This window comes from Megalops cyprinoides, chromosome 2 (genome assembly GCF_013368585.1).
Source record: "Megalops cyprinoides isolate fMegCyp1 chromosome 2, fMegCyp1.pri, whole genome shotgun sequence".
Lineage (NCBI taxonomy): Eukaryota > Metazoa > Chordata > Actinopteri > Elopiformes > Megalopidae > Megalops > Megalops cyprinoides.
In genome coordinates this window covers 11,051,049-11,071,516 of record NC_050584.1, presented here as the reverse complement: position 1 = coordinate 11,071,516, position 20,468 = coordinate 11,051,049, and the positions used below count along the sequence as shown (strand labels likewise).

The 20,468-nt window shown below is 39.2% G+C and overlaps 1 protein-coding gene across 2 annotated transcripts in view; it reads left to right on the top strand.

Annotated features, from left to right (window-relative positions):
* The first annotated feature begins 8,708 nt into the window (after nt 1-8,708).
* The window catches only part of gnal (guanine nucleotide binding protein (G protein), alpha activating activity polypeptide, olfactory type), a 39,444-nt gene continuing 27,684 nt past the window's right edge, over nt 8,709-20,468 (top strand). The window contains exons 1-2 of one of the 2 annotated variants that reach the window (XM_036521409.1): nt 8,709-9,435; nt 19,051-19,123. In XM_036521409.1, coding sequence (XP_036377302.1) covers nt 8,997-9,435; nt 19,051-19,123 — 512 coding nt within the window. In that variant the 5' untranslated portion in view covers nt 8,709-8,996. Of the gene's footprint in view, nt 9,436-18,684; nt 18,824-19,050; nt 19,124-20,468 lie in introns of those variants that run through there. The other variant, XM_036521410.1, reaches the window with a different exon arrangement.

Here is a 20,468-nt window from a genome sequence, read left to right as displayed (position 1 = left end):
ACCGGCTTGTTAAACCACATCGGAGGGATATCGGGAGCAGAAAATGACCGACAAGGATGGTGACCAATCAAGACTCACGCCACCGCGGGCACAGTTCCAGCATCTGCAGAGAGAGGATCGAACCATATCTTGGATGTGTGGGGGCAGGACATGACTGGCCGGATGAGAAGGGGTGGGGTTTGTATTGTCCATAAGTCATAGTCAATCGGAATTTGGAAGTCATGTGTAGGGCAGACATACTAGGAGGGGAGTACCATTTTTTGAAAGAAACGGATGGTCTGGAGTACAAGACCTCTGTGTCATTGTTGAAAATCGACAATAGACTCATATAATGAAAGGCATATACAACTACCTTTGTATGCTTTTATCAACCTACTGCACTACACGCGGTAATTGCGGACGAAGAGATGGTAGTACCTATTTTGTTATTGTGACGTGAACTGCCACTCATACAGTATGGCACGATTATACGATGTCATGTGACATACACAGTATATTAAATATTAGACCATTCAACCACAATAGACCCTATTAGACCATGTATTTGTGACTATAAATATCACATTTATTAATTGCACTAGAAAATACAAGGCTGATGTGCATCATTATTGTATTTCAGCTTTTACCGTCTTAAACATCTGATCAGATGTGATTTCTTGAACGTGTTTACCTGAGGAGGAGAAAGTCTTCTCCATAGTAGTGTTACATTGCTGACATGTTACACTTTACCCTTTAATACAGATGGAAATCTGTTGCTGTACGGTTTAAGGACCTTCCATCAGGAGACAACAGCAGTGTAGTACCAACATTTTCAACCATATACCTGCCCATTCCAAATCCATCTCCCCAACTACTGTGCCACACTGTTTGAGTTATCTTTAGTCTGTATGTGGGTCCCCCCTATTTTGTGCCTGTAATGAAACCATATTGCTTCTAGAGGCTCCTGCCTTAAATCAATTAAAACCATATCTTTAATATTGACATCAGCAGTAGAAAACATGAAGGTGATAGTGTAAGTCAGAGATAGTAATACTTGCAGTAATACTGCAGTCATGTTATTATTGTTGATATTAATTATCCATAAATTAATCAGGTTATTCAATAATGATTAATTAATCATTATTTAATAATATTGTTGTTGTTATTGCTGTAGCCTGGTGGAGTGTTTAGTAGAGTTCTCACTGTGTACACAATTTCCACCAGAAAATGTATTTCTTTTAGAAAATGTTTTTAGCTCAATCAATATATTTTAAACATGTAAATTATTTCCATTTTGGTATATTTCACCATACTTCTCTCGATTGCATACACATATTTTAAATGCATTCACAATATATTCTCTATATTCAATACATTTTTCAGTATATTTCAATACATTTACATTTCTGCTTGGGCAGTCCTAAAGAAATTCACAGTGTTCACCTCTCTGACTCCATGTCATAGGTCAGTATTCATTGTCTTGTCATCAAGAAACAGGGGCATGTGTGCACCGCAGAGATGTCAGCCTCTGACACCTCACTCCCACATTCCCACCTTCTCTCATGAATGACATCATCTCGCTTTTCCCTCTGCTGGTGCGGGATGGAGCCAAACAAACCAACTAAGGTTTCTCTCGTTGTAAGGACATGTGCATGTTCATGTTGATGTATTCCTTCCATGCCGGTGCCTCTGTCAGCCTTCATAAATGACAGGAATGAGAAGGAAGAATGGAATAACACCTTCTCCTAATTCTTTCATTGCAGAAAGGGCCACGGTGAAGCTAATGGGTGAAACTATGAAATGCAGTATGTTATAAAGATGAAAAATCATGTTTTTCTGAATAAAAATGAAATGTTATATTTCTTAAGGGTAAGCAGTGCAAGCACAAGATAAGTACTGTCAAATTACAGAGGCAGTGACTTAATAGAAAATATATGAAAGAGATGTGATGAGACTGGTATGCTAAAAACGTGTATTGTGCTTGGGATGGATGGGAAGCTTCAACTGTTTTTTTTTTTTTCTAATTTACATTTATTTTTGTTTCATGCATGGCTGTGAGGAAATAGGGAATTATCAATGATTTTTAAATGAAGCCAGTAATGCAAGGCCATCATCTGTTTGATAACACTTGTTGTACCTTAATATGCAAATCTATTACTGTGTTTTGTTTAATGTTTTGCTTTGTTCTGTAAGTTCTTCCTTAGTTCTGCTTCACTTCCTCTTGAGTGTGTTATTATGCACAAAGCACACAGAAACACTTTAACTAGCTGAATAACTTTTCTTGTCCTTTCCATCAAACCATCACAAACACACCAGCATTATGTCACAATATGTATGCATTGCAAAACTGCTGCAATGAACCAGTGAAAACCTTTCAGATCAGTGACTGAAACATGTCTAACAGCAATTGCTACTAACCATATAGCTGTAACTGAACAAAAAGTAAAAAAAAAAATTAATAATTGAAATACTTATTTTTATTTACATTATTGTGTGTAATAGCTGAATTGCTACACTCTTTGTGACAGTTCGTTATGATGGCAGAAACATGAGATTTCAAGGCATGCAGCTGAATCCATATTTGTGGTTGACTCACCTGTTGAGCTGGGGTTGGGGTTAGAGTTAGGTGATTTCTAAGACTGGAGCATGGTCTTGTTTGTTAGGTTTGATTCATTATATTGTCAACTGCAGTAATCAATGCAATCAATCGTTCCTGCTGTGTTTGTGTCAGACGGTGGCTGGTGGCCAACTGTGCAACTCGTGCTAATGCTAAGGACCGACTCCAATCAGTATTCTGCCTCTGCAGAATAACCTCGATTAAATTCGGCTGGGAGGATGTGTGTGGATACCTCCCTTACAGAAGGCTACCAGAACACCTCCAACCCTAGTCGGGCTAGGCACTCTCAGGCACACCTGCAGCTGCTTTCCTGAATGAACCTTTTACAAAGTTTCTCCTGTGTGGCTCATTTGAATAGGCAAACTGTTCAGAAATGTAACATTTGTTATTCCTTTTGATGCAAATATCTCACCGTCAAAACGGTTACTGGTGAAATTTTTTGCTTTGCATGATGTCAGATATGACTTCAAACGCTCGCGTCTTCCCCGGCGATGTTGTGGGTGTGCTACAGTGCAGGCACTTCATACAGCCATTTCTGCACAGGATCACCAGAGGTTGAAAATCCCTTTAGCTGGCACCAAGAACAAGACATAATCCTATTGCCAGTGCTTTCAGAGGAATGTATAAAACCAGAGCCAAGTGCTCTGTAGGTCACTGGCATTATTGTGGTTGTTAAAAAGGTGTGTGCGTGTGTGCATACGTGTGTATGTTGGGAAGGGGGTGATGGGGTGTGTCAATTTTTAGTTTCTGATAATACAAGCAAAGTAAAATTCAGTGACAAAATAGCTGCAAAGAGTTTTAGGAACTCACAATCATCTGGTCTCTTGAAATAAAGAAAAGCATCATCGGTAACTGCCAGATGTGTGACACGTCACAGACGAGATGCAGAAGTAGCTCTGAGAAACACCCCTGGTGGGAGTGCAACCCTCCAAGAGCCTGCACATGCTTATGTTTCCCATGCGTTGCTACACTGATCCTCCAGTTGTGGAAGACCCGGGATGCTGATGACCCATCAAACGTACTTTCAGTCATGGTCTGTGTGAGAGTTTCAAAGCATAACTATTTCATTTAAATCAATGTGGAAACCCCCATTTGTGCATGAGCTTACACTATACATGCAGTCACCTTACATTGTTTGTGGAGGGTGCTCAAGGGCCCTGCAGTGTATAAGTCAGCTCGGTCTACAGGACTGTTTGGTATCATCTGATGATATTACATCAGGTTTGGAATTTATTTTTAATAAACCCTCTGAAAAATGAAATGCTCAATGAACCTTTTTGCGCGGCAGCTGTACTTTAGAAACAATAAAGTAGTAAAGTGACCATTGGCTCAAGTCTGACTTTACTGCTGTCCATTGGACTACACATTTTTATATATGAAGTGAGTCAACAGAAAGATTCACTGGCCCAAAATTAGCCTCCTATACTCTGCGGCCTATCCTATTCTGCTCTGTTTGCTAAAAGTGAGCATCACTGGAGTCTCTTCCTCACATACACAACTCTCTGAGCCCTTACTATAGAGGGGGGGTGGTGGTTTTACCATAGCTTCATGTTTTTTTTAAACAAATGAGCAAATGTAATGGAAGCCTACAGTGGCATCCCTTCAAGGCCCATTCAAGGGGCATGGTGGATTATGGGTAAGTTTATTCATCCCCAGTCCCTCAGAAGCCCTGCTGACGTTTCTCAACAAATATGTAGAGCACATTCCCTATGGGCAACTTCAGACTGCTTTGTCCTGTGTGAAATACCATAATAATCACCACCCCAAAGTTTGTGAATTATTAATCATCAGTTCTGTGCATCCCCATCTTATTTCAACACCTGCACACCCAACAGCACCACACCCATGGAACAGCTGAAATAGCAGCTCCACCCAACACAGCTAGTTAGGGAGCTCATTACATTACCATGTGCTTTGCATTGCAATATGACTCAATTCCTAATCAGAAGTACAGCATCTACTGAGATAATTTTCTATACTGTAATCTCATTTGGTAACATTTCTCACAGCAGTGTAATAAAAATATGCGTTGTCCTTTCTGTCTGTGTATGAAATGTTCAATCTCTGGAGGCATGCTTGAATGGAAGCAACTTAATTCAACAATAAAGTTAAAAAATAATAATAAAAAATTTGCATACTTTCATTGGCCTGTATTGGTTACATTGAGCAGCATAATGGACTGTGAGAATGCAGAGGAAGATGTCCTGGCTTTCAGCTGAGGTGTCTGGAGATTTTGTAAATGTACCGAACACACAGCCATGTTGATATGTTAATATACAGCTGAATCTGGGCAGGTGTAACCACATCAATGGTAGGAACCAAATTAGCTGCTGTAATACAGCTGCATCCCACCCCTTCCATAGATGGAAAAGAATAGTTAAATTAGCTGCACTAACGCCCTCTAGTGAAGCATAAAGTCTATCACAGGGCATTCTGTGTCCGTAATCCCAAACAACCAGGCAGCGGTTAATGTCTAATTCTAGGGTATCACATTCAATTTGTGCAGGAATAATAGAGAGGGCGGTACAGTTGAGAAATCGAAACCATTAGGCTCTCAAGTGAGTGCTGCCACATTCTGAAGGCTGTGATCACCACCAGCATGCACAGAAACAGGTTATAGTACAAAATGATGGTATTCTAATCCACAACCAACATGCACAGTAAGGAGAGGCTCGATGGATATCTGTAGTTTGTCTTTGGACAGTTTATGGACTTGTTGGTGTGTGTGTGTGTGTGTGTGTGTGTCTGTGTGTGTGTTTGTGTGTGTGCTTTTGCACACCTGCAGGCCAGCATACGCACACACAAAAATGCACAACATGAGCGATAAACTAAGGTTTCAACATGTTCAAGACAACCTCTGTATGTGAACCCAGCACATGTATGAAAGCAGTCATCAGCTTAATGAAACTTACTTATTGTCTGATTTTAGCCAAAAAACAAATGTAGAAGGTTAAGCAGAAGTTGTCTCTGATCATTACCTTTGACAATGGCGCCACCTGCTGACTCAAAGAAGCTGGAAAATAATTTTTTCATAAATACGGTTGCATGGAGGTTAGGGACCTGTTCCCCTGCCATAAGAATTACTGGACTGTTCTGCATATTCTCTTTAATTCTTGTAGTTCCTGGCACATGAAACCCTAAATAAACTTATGATCTTAGATAATTTGAAAAGGCTATTGGTCCAGTAAGGGTTGTTGAACAAGTGCCATCAAATCATGAAGCCCTCATATTCAACAGTACAATGTTATATATAAAATAGCAAACTAGTTAATTAATTTGGCCATATGTTATTAGAAGGATTGAACAATATCCTAAATTCACAAAATTTCCCAGATTCCCAAAATACACTTAAGCAATCATTCAGAGCAGTAACAGGGACCTGTTCTATGTTTAGGATAATATAATCGTTCATAGACATTGCGTTATTCTACTTATTACTAGAAGAAATTGGCAAGCTATTTATAGCATTTGTATTACTAAATGCCCTCACAGGACCAAGTCACGTATAACTATAAGAGGGGTGGTATGTTATTTTTTCTTTCTTCCAAGAATGCAGATTGGAAATATCCGTAGTATTAAAAAGAGTTTCTCATGCAGTCTGTACTAAGCTTGAACTGTCTTGCTCTCTGCCACACCTATCAGTCCATAAAACAGTAACCCTTTGAGGAATATGACTCTTGGTTACTAATTAACTACAAAGTAAGACATAACAAGTTGCTTTACACGTAAGTTGTTGCATTTATTCCCTATTCCAATGAACATACTGGTTCAAAAGATTGGGTTTCTGTTTGAAAAGCACTACATCTCCCTAAAAACCATATGATGAATATCCTACCTACATCCAAAACACCATTGTGTAAAAACTATGCACAAATTGAAACACTGACTATTCAATACCACGTCAACAATGTGAGGCTTTTACAGCATGTGGAGGTTCAACAGAACTTTAGATATAATACCTCACTTGTCGGAGTACCACCATTTTTAAATGTAAAGGTGACTCAGATTTTTACAATGTATAGGCCTACATAAAAACTAAAATTGTACACGGTTGTACAAAACAGTCTATCTTAATATTACGATTGTCACTCCTCTTCCCACTGCCTCTTAAACTTTGGCAGCACATTCTGTTCTTCAGTCAGCCATGTCCATTAGCTCCATCATCCCCTGCCAAGTTGTGCAACAGCTAGTGAAACCATGTAAAAGCTACCCAAATTCCCACTGGGCGGGGGTTCACCTAAGTCAGCCTATACCAGCTGTTACAGTCACCTTGTGAGTAATCCCTTTCGTACATTCTGTCAAATTCTCCTCTCTGATATCAAGCTGCAATAAAATATTATTTATTTGTGTGTATAACAATAAGAGATGTACATGTCCAGCACACACATCAGCTGGTGGGCTGTAATGCACTTAAACTTCAATAACTGCTCTTCAATAGCACAAATTTTTGGAACCAGGAGAAGAAAGTGTTATGCTGCAGAATTAACAATCTGTGTGGACAGCAATTGGTCACCTGTGGCTGAGGCTGTGATTTAATGTAAGCTGTTTTATTTACCATAGACAAATCCCAAAATAAGGCCTCAGGTTACATGTTGGCTTGAGCATGTCCTCTCTATAGTTTGGAGTCATCTGCAAGCACTTACAGGAGGATGATGCCATCATTATTTGACGAAAGCAGTGGCGTCGTTCGGTCCGATCATTCGGGGCTATAGCCCTCAATATTTTAAGCCTAGCCCTCAATATTTTCTCCCCTGAAAAAGGAGGTGTTTACAGCAAAACAACAGACAGACTGTGTAGCAGAGCAGAACATGACTTGCAGCATCCAAAGGTGTGATAATATTTATTTATTTATTATAAAGGTAGATATAACCTCCCTGACCTACCGATGCCGATCTCCCTTAAAAAAAAAAATACAAGCCCCAGGCAAACTTGACATAGCCCCTGATCTTTTCAATAGCTAGAAATGCTCCTGGATGAAAGCATGACACACAGAGATTGGAGACTTTGGAATACAATGTACTCTTATCTTTATCCATGCAAAGGTCTGTTGCCATAACAGTAAATGAAGATTTACACAGCCAGTAGATTTTTATGGAACCTTTTACTACAGTTTACTCTATCTGAGCTATTCATAGAAACTTTCCATAGGTGTGCTGTAAGTCATAGTGATAAAAGTAATATAACATTAAAATTAAAGCAGTGGGAATTTTTTTTGCTTCTCATAAAATCCAAAAATAGAAAACTGCTTGTTTCCACTTCACTGCCACTGCCACTGTTGCTTTTACAGAAATCATGAGGGTGCTATTCCATATTGCATATTTCACATTTGCAGCTCTTCTTTCTGAACAGGATCACAGGTTTGCCTGCAGACAGATACATGGATCATCTCTTCATCATTCACATATGTTGTAGAAGATTAGGTCAAATTAAGTAAATTACGTCAATTTGTAGAAATATGCCAACCAAATTTTGCCTTAAAAAGTTTTTGTTTTAGTTTGCTATCCATGTAGCCCTTCATTCTGGTTTTGGTCTCTCCCTTGACCCCCATATTTACTTAGCAAAGTTTTGAATAAGAATATTTAAGCAGTTATGTTGTTTTTACCTTACTGTGCTCCCACGTGAAATTAATGCTGGATTGCGGCATGGTAATTACACCGTCAGTACTAAAACTGTACTATGCCAAGCTCCAGGTGCTGTAGAGGGCTCTAGCATTGAGAAGGAACATCATCAACATACATCTCTACAGGCACGTTTACCGTGACCCGAATTTTCTTATTTAGCTTCATTCTCTAGTTGTTTATTTTCTTATTTTAATCTGAGCGAATTTGATGTTTTCAACTTAACTCGGCACTCTAATATACAGTATGTATGAACCACGAAGTACATGACCTTGGATGTGAACTGCTATGATTTAACATTCCATGGAAGATCCCATAGCTTTTTCTGAAAGTGATAAAAAAAAAACACTATAGCCCAATTGGAATTCACAGTTCAGCATTTTAGCCAGGATACGGTAAAGGTATCCTACAAGACAACGTCATCTCAGCTGTTGAAGGCGCTCATACACACTCTCGCACGTCTCACCTTCCCGCACTCGTCTGAAGGGTCCGAAATGAGTGTGACGTATGAACGGTCGAGGATTTTCGGTTCTTTTCGAGATTGAAGCTTTGGTTTATTTATGGTTTGAGAAGGACCAGCAGTGTACACATTGATCGAGGTTTTCCACAGTCGTTGAATGCAAGACTATTGACAGACGAGTTTAAACGCGAAATTGCACACAGCGTTTCGAATGTAGGGGCATAGCCTCACCAACCCGGTTTGAATTTTCAGTAAGATGGTGCCGCGCTGAACCAGAAGCGAATATCGTCTGCTTAAGGATTTCGATTTAAGATATTTTACAATGGGACTGTGTTACAGCCTGCGTTCGCGTCTCTTTGGGGAGCCCGATGGTTCCGTATCGGACTCTAACCAGCCACCAGACTCTGCTGCACCACTGCGCGCTGAGGCGTTTCACCATGAGGATACAGGGGGACACAACGAAACAGTGCCACTCCGCAACTGCCAAATACGCAGTGAGGACAGTGGGAAACCGTCGGCGGGAGAGGTCCATCGAGGGCACGGAGCACTGTTACAGAACGGAGGCAGTGGTGGAGTGGACCGGACCCGGCGGCTACTACTGCTGCAGAAACACAGTACCCAGAAGCAGAAGAACTTGAACAATCTGCTGGTGGAGGGGAAAAAGACCAAGAGGAACGCGAGGAAAGTCAGTGAAAACATCGACAGAGATCTTAAGGAGCAGAAACCGAAATACAAGTATACGCTTCGACTGCTGTTACTGGGTAGGTGTGAATGCACATGTCATTGGACTCGTCTGTCACAGTGCAGATATCGATCGGTCAATTTACATTTTTGTGTTATTGCAGATTAACACAAAATAATTTTCCTTGAAACTGGGGATTAAAATCTTCTCTCAAAATGCATCGCCCATTTAGTCTCATGTAGACTTGAGACGTGGGAATGACATTTTGGAGAAACTGGCACCCATGGTCGGTGGTGCAGATGTAGATGCCGGTGCGTCGGTGAAACATCGGTGAAATTATGTTAAGTAATCTTATAAAATTTACACAAAGAAAATTGTAGTTTTACTGTGGTGTGTGTTGACATTGAATGCATTGATACACAAATCCCATTTTCTGAGATGTAGGTCTAACAATTTTCCCACAGCCCTTGGGCCTAACGGTCCCTAGGTTAATACAGAAATAAATGCCAGATAGGTTATTCTTCAGGGACAACAGCACTGTAGGCGACACAGTGAGCTATATTTTAGTGTTAAGCGGCACTGCGGATTCAGAGGCGGAATAATCCTGATAGAAATTTTGTGGGTGTACAAACAGATGTTGAATTTCAAGGCTGAGGTCTCACTGAAGGCAGCCAATGCTAAGATGTCCCTTTCCACTACGCATGAGTCACTCCGCTTTGCTTCACATCTTGTTCTTAGTGCTCAGGCTTAATAATGTCCACTGGATGCCCATTGGACATATCAGACCAAAAACTGAACTTTCTTGAAACATTGAGACAGAGTTCTTAGCCACATATAGACACCCATGGCATTTACAGATGACATAAAAACACCACCAACAACAAGTAATTTAGTGTGTTTAATGTCATCTATGGATGTGAATTGGCAATTATGGGGCACATAACTGAGAGGATTTCAATGGAAATTCTGGAAAGTCTTCAAAGGTAGAATCTAAGAAAAGTGCTTGATTGGATGTTCATCCTAGCAAATGACCTGGCCACATCCAGTTAAATAGTTTCAAATGGAAACTGACTTTTACCAGAAGTAAGTTTATTACTCTGAGCAACAGTTATGTTCAATTACATTTTAAATAATCATTACACTGTGAACTGCTGTTTTTTTGTCTTAGATAACATCCTAAGGGTCCCTAGTTGCTTTTCCTGTAGTGTTTTTTGGCCCATATAACACGGAATTCCATTACTTGGTAATACTCTTCTGTCAAAAAAAGGAGGCACTCTTCTTACACCACACAAGAAATCCTGTCCTGTTTTAGAGCCATAGCCACAGGTACCCAATTTACACAACTGTTGTCCCACATTGTGTCCGTCTATAAATAGTAATACCTAAATTTGGAAAACAATTCAAGAAGATATTCTTGAGTTCTGTCAAAACATTTTCATACACAAAATCAGCTTTTACAGAAAGAACAAGAAAGATAAGCAATCTACCAGTGACATGGATTACACAATTTTAGGGATGTCGTCAATACTATGATTTGACAGTAAATACATTCTTAGGTCAGATTCGTAAAGGAGTAGCATTCCTTGGGTATTTCAGTCATGTGTGACACAGCAAAGGCAAAGGTTCCAGTTCATGAAATGCATTCTGGGAATAACTCACTTATCGTGCCAGAAGTTTAGACATGCTGTACGAGTGCTGGTAAATGCTTTATAGCTGTCCCTGATCACGATAGTTAATGTCAATATCATCAATATGAGTTCATTGGATGTATTTTTGATAGGATGATTCCATTCCAAGCATATCATACCCAAAAAACCTTGAGAGAATTTGTAACATGATAGCGGTTAGCATGATAGCATGATAGTGTTTGTTGCGCTGTTCCTTCAGCTCCACCCTAAGCATACACTGCATCATGGTGTGTATATCTATACTATTACATGATATCCTATCTTGCTGACTCACGGGAAACATCTCAAGACCTAAAACAATAAACCAAAATCCCTGAATTGAAAGATTTTATGTCACTCAAGGAAGCCTAACTAAATAAATGAACTAAATAATTAATGAAAATATTGGTGTTTAGTTTTATATCTTAGCCGATTACAATTGTCTTTGTCATGTAGAGCAAAAGTTTCGAAAGTCAAAAGCAACTACCTCAGTTAGGTAAACTCCACTCTAAACATATTTTAAGACAAATATGAAAGTTGTAAATACAATAATTTATGTCAGTTGCATGCTCATGTGACAATTTGAACGGAAGTCATAGCTCAGTTCAATTAGGCCTGCCTTTTTTGTGACCACCTGTGGCACTTAACTATCACCAAATTGTGGCTAGCAATAACTGTTTAAATAGTCATACAGCAACTGCATCTTAACCTTTTTTTTCCCAAAGAATAGCCTACATTAGCATATAAACAATTGTTTTGGTGATATTGCTGCAAAAACGTATAGCCACTACAGGGTGTATTTTGTGTGGAAAATGGTATTACAAGGATTACATATCAGTGATAAGTGACTGATAAGTGGGCTCAATGGCAACAGTCCTCATTATCATCAAGTTCTCTTTTACTTTTTGTTCTGTATTACTTTGCTTGATACTATTGTGACTGCTTGTTATGCAAACTGTGAGCTGTTTTTCCCATCCTGAGCGAGGAATTAATTACTTGGAGTCTGAAGCTAACTGCCAATTCTTACAGGCAGCACTTTTTCTTCTTGCTTTACACTAATTCAGTTTGTTTAGATTGGATGGAAAACATACTGTACATCAGAGAAGTACCGAAGATGGTTTCCTGTCACTCGCTTGAAGGGAATATGAAGAGGGATGGGAAATGTTGCAACAGTATGATACACCTCATATCTTAATACTGAAAACTGCACAATCCGCCAGACCAGTTGGTATGGGTTCTGTTGACTTGAAAAGAAGCAGTTTTTCTATGAAAAACAGGCCTAATGCGAGCTTCTCTTGGTCCCCATACAAAGCAAATCTATGTATTGAGAATATATTTTACAGAATATATATTATATATATTCTTACTGAATATCAGACAATATATTTACAATATGTAAATTATTGCCATTTTGGTGTATTGCAATATATTTGTCATTTCCATGTACATTTCATTTCCGTATGGGTGTATATGGTTGTGATGCCCGAAACATGGTTGGGAAACCATGTTCTAGGCATAGTGACCAATCATATTCCTTATGATTGGATAGGAACATGGTTGGGTAACCCTTGCTGAGTGCAATCTGCCTTGCTGAGACCATTGAAATTTCCATATTCCAATGATTTTTTTATTGCTGGAAGTTATTACCAAAAAAGATTATCATGATTAACAGTTAACATGGAAAGGGAAAGAAGATAACTTGGTTGGAATAAAAATAAAAAAGTAAACTGAATGGTAGGAGAATATGAACTTGTTCCGGTAAACTGGATTACTGCAACAATAAAACCTGAGAGTGTATTACCTAATTTGCAAACATGGGTAATTTAGACAGGCTGTGGGAGCATTATGATCCAGTGAAGTGCACTGGCTCAAACCTTACCACACTGGGTATTTCCTATTGTTATGTACAGGTTTCATCAAAGACCAGTACCACTGAGACAAATTCATCAAAACATTGCTGCAGTAATCAGAGATTATAACAGAATTAAAGAATTAAGTATTAGAAAAGTAAAGTAAGAATTTATGGTGGTATCTACGCCTAAAAATAGCATGAACTTTGGAATAACTTTATTTGCTTCTATAAATGGTAACATTGTACTGGAGCAAAAGTTCACATCTATTTAGGGGTTGCCACTTAATGTCAGGAATATTTACAAATACCAAGTTAAGACTCTGTTTAGTTTGTACATCATTTCTGAGAATGAATATGAACCAGTACATTCCATTTTTATTACATCCACCAAATAGTTTCTCTGATGGTAAACTCGTCCACTTTTTTCTGTAAAATCAATGGGATGAACTGCTCATGGAAATTGCGTTTGCACAAAATGACCTGACTGCACAGAGTATGGCTTTACTCTAGCAGCCTGTTCAGTGCGTCCTCTTTTGTGCCTTAGGGCTGGATAGAGCCAGCAAATTTCAGTCACTTCACAGTGTGACTCATTGCTTTTGTGAAATGGAGTTAAGTGAGCCGCCGTGAGCCACTGCTTGCAGTTGCTGTTTGATGTAGCATGCTCAGCACTGACCAAGATAGGCTCCTGTCTGAAAACAAAAGGTACATTGCAGGTGAACTCTAACCCTTCACTGAATTAATGCTACAGTCGTAATCTGTACTGTAACATCAGCACTGCAGGCATCACAAAATCATGGACTGTTCGAGTGGCCGACCTTAATAAACCAGCCACATTTTCATTATTACGGGAACTGTTTCATCTAAGTACAAAGAGTGCTTCACTGTCTGGTCATTTTGTGGCAAAGCAGGACCGCAGAGATATGTTTTGGTCAAAATTTTCTCCCTAGGAGGATCTTGCCATCCTTCCTTTTTTTTTGGGGGGGGGGGGGGGGGGGGCTATTCCTGAGATACAGAGACATATGCCTGTAATCAGTGGCAATACTTAGATGTTCATGTGAGTGGTTATCACTCCTGTATCATGTTACCAATATATAGAAGCAAATGAGAATAGTCCAAAGTCTGTGCTTTTTTTGTTGTTTGCACATCCATAAATTCTTCCCTTACTTTGCTCCAATCTCAAAGTCTGATTATTGCAGCAACGTTTTGATGAATTGGGTTCAATGTTTCATGGCATTGATAAAATGTGTCTAAAATAAATTCCATATTTATTATTTTGTACACATTATTAATTCTATAAATTTTCCCCCGCTATGTTCTAATCTGATGCTGTTATTGTAACAGACAAGATTTGGTCATTGTAAAATGATTATGACATGCTTTCCCCACAGCCTGTCTAAATTTCCCAGCTAAGTGAAGGCTGAGGTCTTCTTTCTGTGCAATGCGGCAACATTTCCTGTAGATTTGTGTTAGAGTGAGGATCATAATAATGGTGCGTGCTGTTTGTACACAACTGTGTTCTGGATCTGAGCGCATGTTTGTTTGTTTTATGTGTACGTGAGTACATGTGCGTGTGCACAACCAGTAGATGAGATTCTAAACTGTGGTATAAACACAGAGAGAGGCACTATTAGAGGGTGTACTTTTGAGCTCGTCATTCAAACATTGATTTGGCAACTGTCCTCCCAGAATATCCAAGCCAGAAAACAACGTTCCTAGATAAGCCTCATAATAATCAGAATTATGTAGATGGCAACAACATCAATATCTTAACCCAGCAGTGTAAAAGTGGGTTTTGTTGGTTTATGGGGAAATCTTTCTTTTTTCTACCTGCAAGTATGCAGTTGCGATGGAAAATTATCCTCTGTTTATCCAATACAACAGACAGCTGTAATCATGGGCCAGAAGGCCCTACCAGCAACCATTGTAACAAAAATAGTTACAAAGAAACAAAGAATAAAAATGACCAACAGCTTCCTGGCATTTGCCAGCAATGCTTTCCCAAAATAAAGATGTGACAAAGCTGGTTTCCTCATAGCTTTGGCAGGGGTGGTTATATATGAAGTCATATATCATGCTGCGCTTAGTCCTGAATGTGTGGGTACTTATTGAGTTTGTCGGACTTGGAGGCTGTGTTCACTGGTCACAAAACTGAGTGGCCCTTCTGCAAATGACCATTGAAAAACTGCAACCTCCCCAGGCTTCCTGTGCACCTGCTGCTCTTTCAGGGAAAATGTGCATCCTGTTTTCTTTCAAAAATTTCACTTTCTGAATCTGTCCTTTTTCATGTTGAAACTTTCCTAACACGGCCCACTGGGTCAAAGTTCAGGAGGCTGAAAGCAAAACAATGAGACACTAACCAGGAATCAGGAATGTGCCACAGAGGAAAGTCATTGACCGTCAATGATATGTTTTTAAGTGGTGGGACTAGGGTTTGGTCGGGGGGGCGAGGGGGGATTCCCGTGGTAAATTTTGAAACTTTCCATGGAAATTTTCCACTGGAATTTTCGACTGCGCAGCTTTGGGAATTTATTTCTTTTTATCTGTACAGGCATGGCAAGAAAGTTAGTACTCATGTGTATTTAGGTGTAAAATGATGATTAATTAAATTAAATGATTAATGGTAATGATCCTTGACAAATGGAAATCATGTTCCCCCCTGGTAAGTGTTTGGGAGAAAGGGACAAAACTGTCATACAGTGGTCTTGGAACATGAGCAGAGGTTTTGAACCTGGGCACTCAGTACCTTGAGGAGCCCAAGTTTCTATAATGTCTGAGGACCTCTTACTATGATATAAAATAATTGTAAGATTAAAAGGATAGTTCATTGTTGTGGCACATAAAAATCACATTATCAGGCCTCTCAAAGCTGCTAAATGAAACTGTATTGATATTATGTCTTGCTCAGAGGGGCCACTAGGGGGCAATTGCTTCATACTGCAAGTTTGAGATTTGGAATGAGAATAGGTGCCGTAAACCATCATCTACTGCAGATTAAAGGTTGGGAAGTGTTCTCTATGCACAAGTCATTATTTACTTGCACAAAGGACATCTGCCACTCAGCTTTTTGTATTGTTCAGAGCACTAAAATGTCCTCCTTATTGAGACAAACAATGATGGATTGTGATTATGCAAGGATTCAGAACATGATTTCAAAAAAAAACACTTACAATTTACAGGTCTTCAGGTGGAGAATTTTAATTGTGTGTGATTAAAGAAATGACGACTGTAAGAAAACCTTCCATATTGAAGGTAAACAATTTGATAACATCACACTCTTACAACCATTTTCAAACAGTGTATGATGCACAAATATAGTCAAAGTGCTCAAAACACATTGTGATGTTGACAGTAATTTGACAGTGAAACTTTTAGAAAATTTTTAGGTTCAAAAGTTGCCACAGACCCAGCTCTGTCACATAAGCACTGATAAAAACAAACAAACAAAACGTGGTTTTATTGCCACCTTTGGTGAATATGGAAAAAAAGTTGCTTGTCTCCTTTTATATAATCTATCCATTCTATGATAGCTACCTAGTTATAAAGTAAAATCATGTCAATATTAGCCACAGACTTCATGGCTAAAGTTTTGGTTTTAAAAAATAATTCTCTCTTGTTCTGACGGAAAGGATTGATGCTAGCTACATAGTTACCCACGTGGATGCGTGAAAACTAGCTAGCAAGTTCTGTTGCATATATTGACCCTGAACATTTCAGTTATTTTTCTAATTGCAGCCAACAGGTACCGCATGTATGTGCTGTAATTTCTGACAACAGAAGTGCTAATTAGTATGTGCTGTCCTATGTACTGCATTTGATTCCAAATGAATGCAAATATAAAACATGTTAAGTACCGATGCAGTTATGAATCATATGGTACATTTTGTGGTCTTTTTGTGTGTGCTTTCATAAAACAGGACATTTTCAGTGGTCTTTCATCAACCGTAACAGGTATGACTATTTAGTCATTTGTTTTGCGCAAGATTCAGTAGAAAATAATGATTTTATCAATGGTCAGTGAAACACATGGAATAGAATGTGATGACCTAGAAGGGTTTGGAAAAGTATGAATAAGAAAAAAAATATATTCGTAGCTAGTTGCGCATTCAACAATGTTAAATGAAACCCCTGGTATAAGATGAAGCTGTTTGTGATTCGTTTTTACATCTACAAAGGGAGTTGAATTAGTGACTCCGTCATGACTATGGATCTTAACTCCTGGTTTCGTATTGTCTTTGCGCCCAGTTCCCATTCAGACTTCATCAGGAGCCAAGCATAGACCTTGACAGGCACTATGTCAGCAATGTCACCTGCGGTTTTTGTGGTAATTCTCATAATACCGGCAGTTGAGCAGAACTAATCCCTTCATGGTACTTAGCATTATAACAGTGCGTGCTTTGCTGCATTACCCTTGTGTCGAGCGTTTATACGGTAAAATATAAAACATAAGGTGCCTTACCTTATAATCCTGAATGTATTCCATTCTGTATTCGGTTTGTATTTGACATTGGAAATTACAGTTAATTTCTTTTGATTTTCCACTTACTTTTCAGATTCGAATTAATTTCTCGTCGAACAAATAATTTCCCTACATTTTAAAATCAGTGTAATATTTCTTTTGAAATAGCAGTATTAAAAATATTAGGCCAGTTAATTTTATCGTTGAAGTAACAGAAATTTTAACTGAATGTTTTCGATGCTCTTATGTTAACGTAATGTGTGTTATACTTATGTTGTCTGAAATTCCACGGTATACAATGATGGATAGCTAGTCACCTGTATTATCAGTCGAAGCACTACTTACATCCACTAGTGTACTGGCAGACGGTGCGCCTGCGTGTAAAGAGTTCACGGCGCAATGTTAACTTGCCGTTTCACTCGTGCCTATGATCTGTCGTGAAAATGATTGGCTGGAGATGCCTTATGAACACAGGCTTGGTAAGCATTCCGATGTTTCCATGGTGAGCCTAAGCATGAATGGAAATGGCTGGAGGCTACCTGTTTTCACTGAGAATGGATTTTTTTCGCTTTCCTCCTTTTTATATTGAGTAGGCTATTAATGTTCAGTATGCACGACAATATCCATTTGAACTGTTATTCCAAGAAAAAACTGAATGTGAGGTTAATATGGGATTTTAGCGGTTGTGATGCGTAATGTAGCTAATCACTACGTAAACTACTGCGTTTGATGGGCAAGATCAGAGCAAATAATGGCAAAACGACAAAGGAATCTGAACGCTGCTCGGATGATAGGGTATGCTTCAACAAGACCCAAACTGCAGAGCTCCTGCATATTTGGTAGCATATTTGAATTGATTCGTTAAATTAATGGCCCTGGTTCCCTCTCACACACAATTACATCAAAATTAGGTGTAAGAGTAACAATGTAGCTGAGGTATGTCCCCCACTGTTATTTGCTGGCGCTGCAGAAAGAGGCAGTGCTGAGTTATAGAGACCGAAATACAGATAGAATTTTTAGATAGATAAATGCAGGAAAGAGGAGAGCAGTTGGCTGCTTTCCAGATGCAGCCCAGGTCTCGCTCCCGTCTTGTTGTGTATTCGTGGAATTAATTTAAGAATTAATTTTATTGGTAATTTATTGGTAATTTATAGGAACTGCTTACATGAGTAATAGAAAGATCGGTGATTGTAGAGCCTAAAACTAAATTGTTAACGGGGACACTATTACTCTTATCGGCGGAGAACCGGTGCACCGATTTTATCACCGTTAGTCCTCTTTTTGTACTGAATTTACGAAAACTATTTTTTAAAAATTATTTCACACTTTGAAAACAAGAAAGAAGCTGGGATGATGGGTTGTTTAGGCAACAACAAGACTGAAGATCAACGCATCGTTGAAAAAACACAACGAGAAGCTAACAGAAAAATAGAAAAACAGTTGCAAAAAGAAAGACGAGCGTATAAAGCCACACATCGACTACTTTTATTGGGTAAGATGGAGTAATAATATGTGACTATACAACGTGAAATACCTGTTGCTATACTGTTGTCGCCCTCTCGCATATTTGTCAGCTCCAGGTAGCTCGCTAGTGAGCTCCTCAAGCTCGCTGTCATATACTATGAGTATTGTCATCCTAGTCTTGGATTCGAAGGCCGTCTGTATTATCACGCAATGATTTAAAACAGTGACTGTATTTATTTGTTTGCTTGTTCGAAGGGGCTGGGGAGTCCGGAAAGAGCACGATTGTGAAGCAGATGAGGATCCTGCACGTCAATGGTTTTAATGAAGAGTAAGTGCCATGTGAAATTTAAACTACATTCACGCAAAATGATGTTCATGTGGTTCTTCCCGCCATGACGATTTGTTGCTTTGCCATCCAAGACAATAATAGTTAATGTTAAAAGCGTATGTTCTGAATTATAGTATTTTACTTAAGCAGTTCTAGGGTCCAGGATTTAGCAAGACGTTGGCGTCTACCTAACTGGTTCCCACTGATTTTCTTGTTTGTTGAAAAGCCAACATGAAACGTGAATATTTTAATTCCAGCGTAGTCATGCCCTGACGTTGGCTTATAAAGCCACAAGTATGAAATGTTGTGTCGTAACACTGTGATCACATTGCGTTGATTATGTTGCGAAATGACACGTTTCTCTGCAGTGCATGTGGATATGTTACGTTCGGTTTACATTGTTGCAACATTGTTTGAGCGTTCATTAATATGTTTTGACAATATAACCAAACGTCTGGAAAACATCAATGTATTTGCTTCCGTTGATTTTTAAAGTTAAAGCGCATGAGAGCATGACGGTAAGCACATTACAAAACAACATTAACATTTATCGTAGCGTCTGGGTTCATTTTAATGTGTGAGGAACGCCGTTCACCCATACACATGCATACACTCTCACAAGTTACCTACTGAAGCTCTTAATTATGGGGCGCCAAATGTAACAGACCTTTTTTCGTGGACAGAATGCCTTCTGTGCTACGAAACGCATTAATTCATCACGAAACCTACATTACTGAAAGTATGATGTGCACGAAAGGGATTTAGCACAATATACTCCGTGACTCTGCAGTTACAGAAGGCATTCCGTCCACGAAAGCAAAGGCTGCTTGAACTTTTGTAGACATCAGTGTTTTGCTTTCGTGGACGGAATGCCTTCCGCCAGTTACAGAAGACGTTCCGTTCACGAAAGCAAAGGCTGCTGGAACTTTCATAGACATCAATGTTTTGCTTTCGCAGACAGAATGCCTTCTGTGCTACAAAACGCATAAATTCATTACGAAACAATTTAACACCGTAACGCATGAAACCACGAAAAACACAAATGCGTTAGCATTGTGTCCAAGGAAATACTGATGTCTACGAAAGTTCAAGCAACCTTTGTTTTCGTGGACGGAATGCGTTCTGTAACTGCGGAGTCACGAAATATATTGTGCTTCCGTTGCATTCGATGGCACGGAATGATGATAGTATAGCGCATTCTGCATTTCGTGCCACAACAACATAAATGCTGGCCTGGGACATCTGTTACGTGGACAGAATTACTTTTGTCTACAGAATGAGTTTCTTTTGTCCACATAGTGCGAAGTGCATTCCACCTTTTGTCCACAAAATGAAAAGCACAACG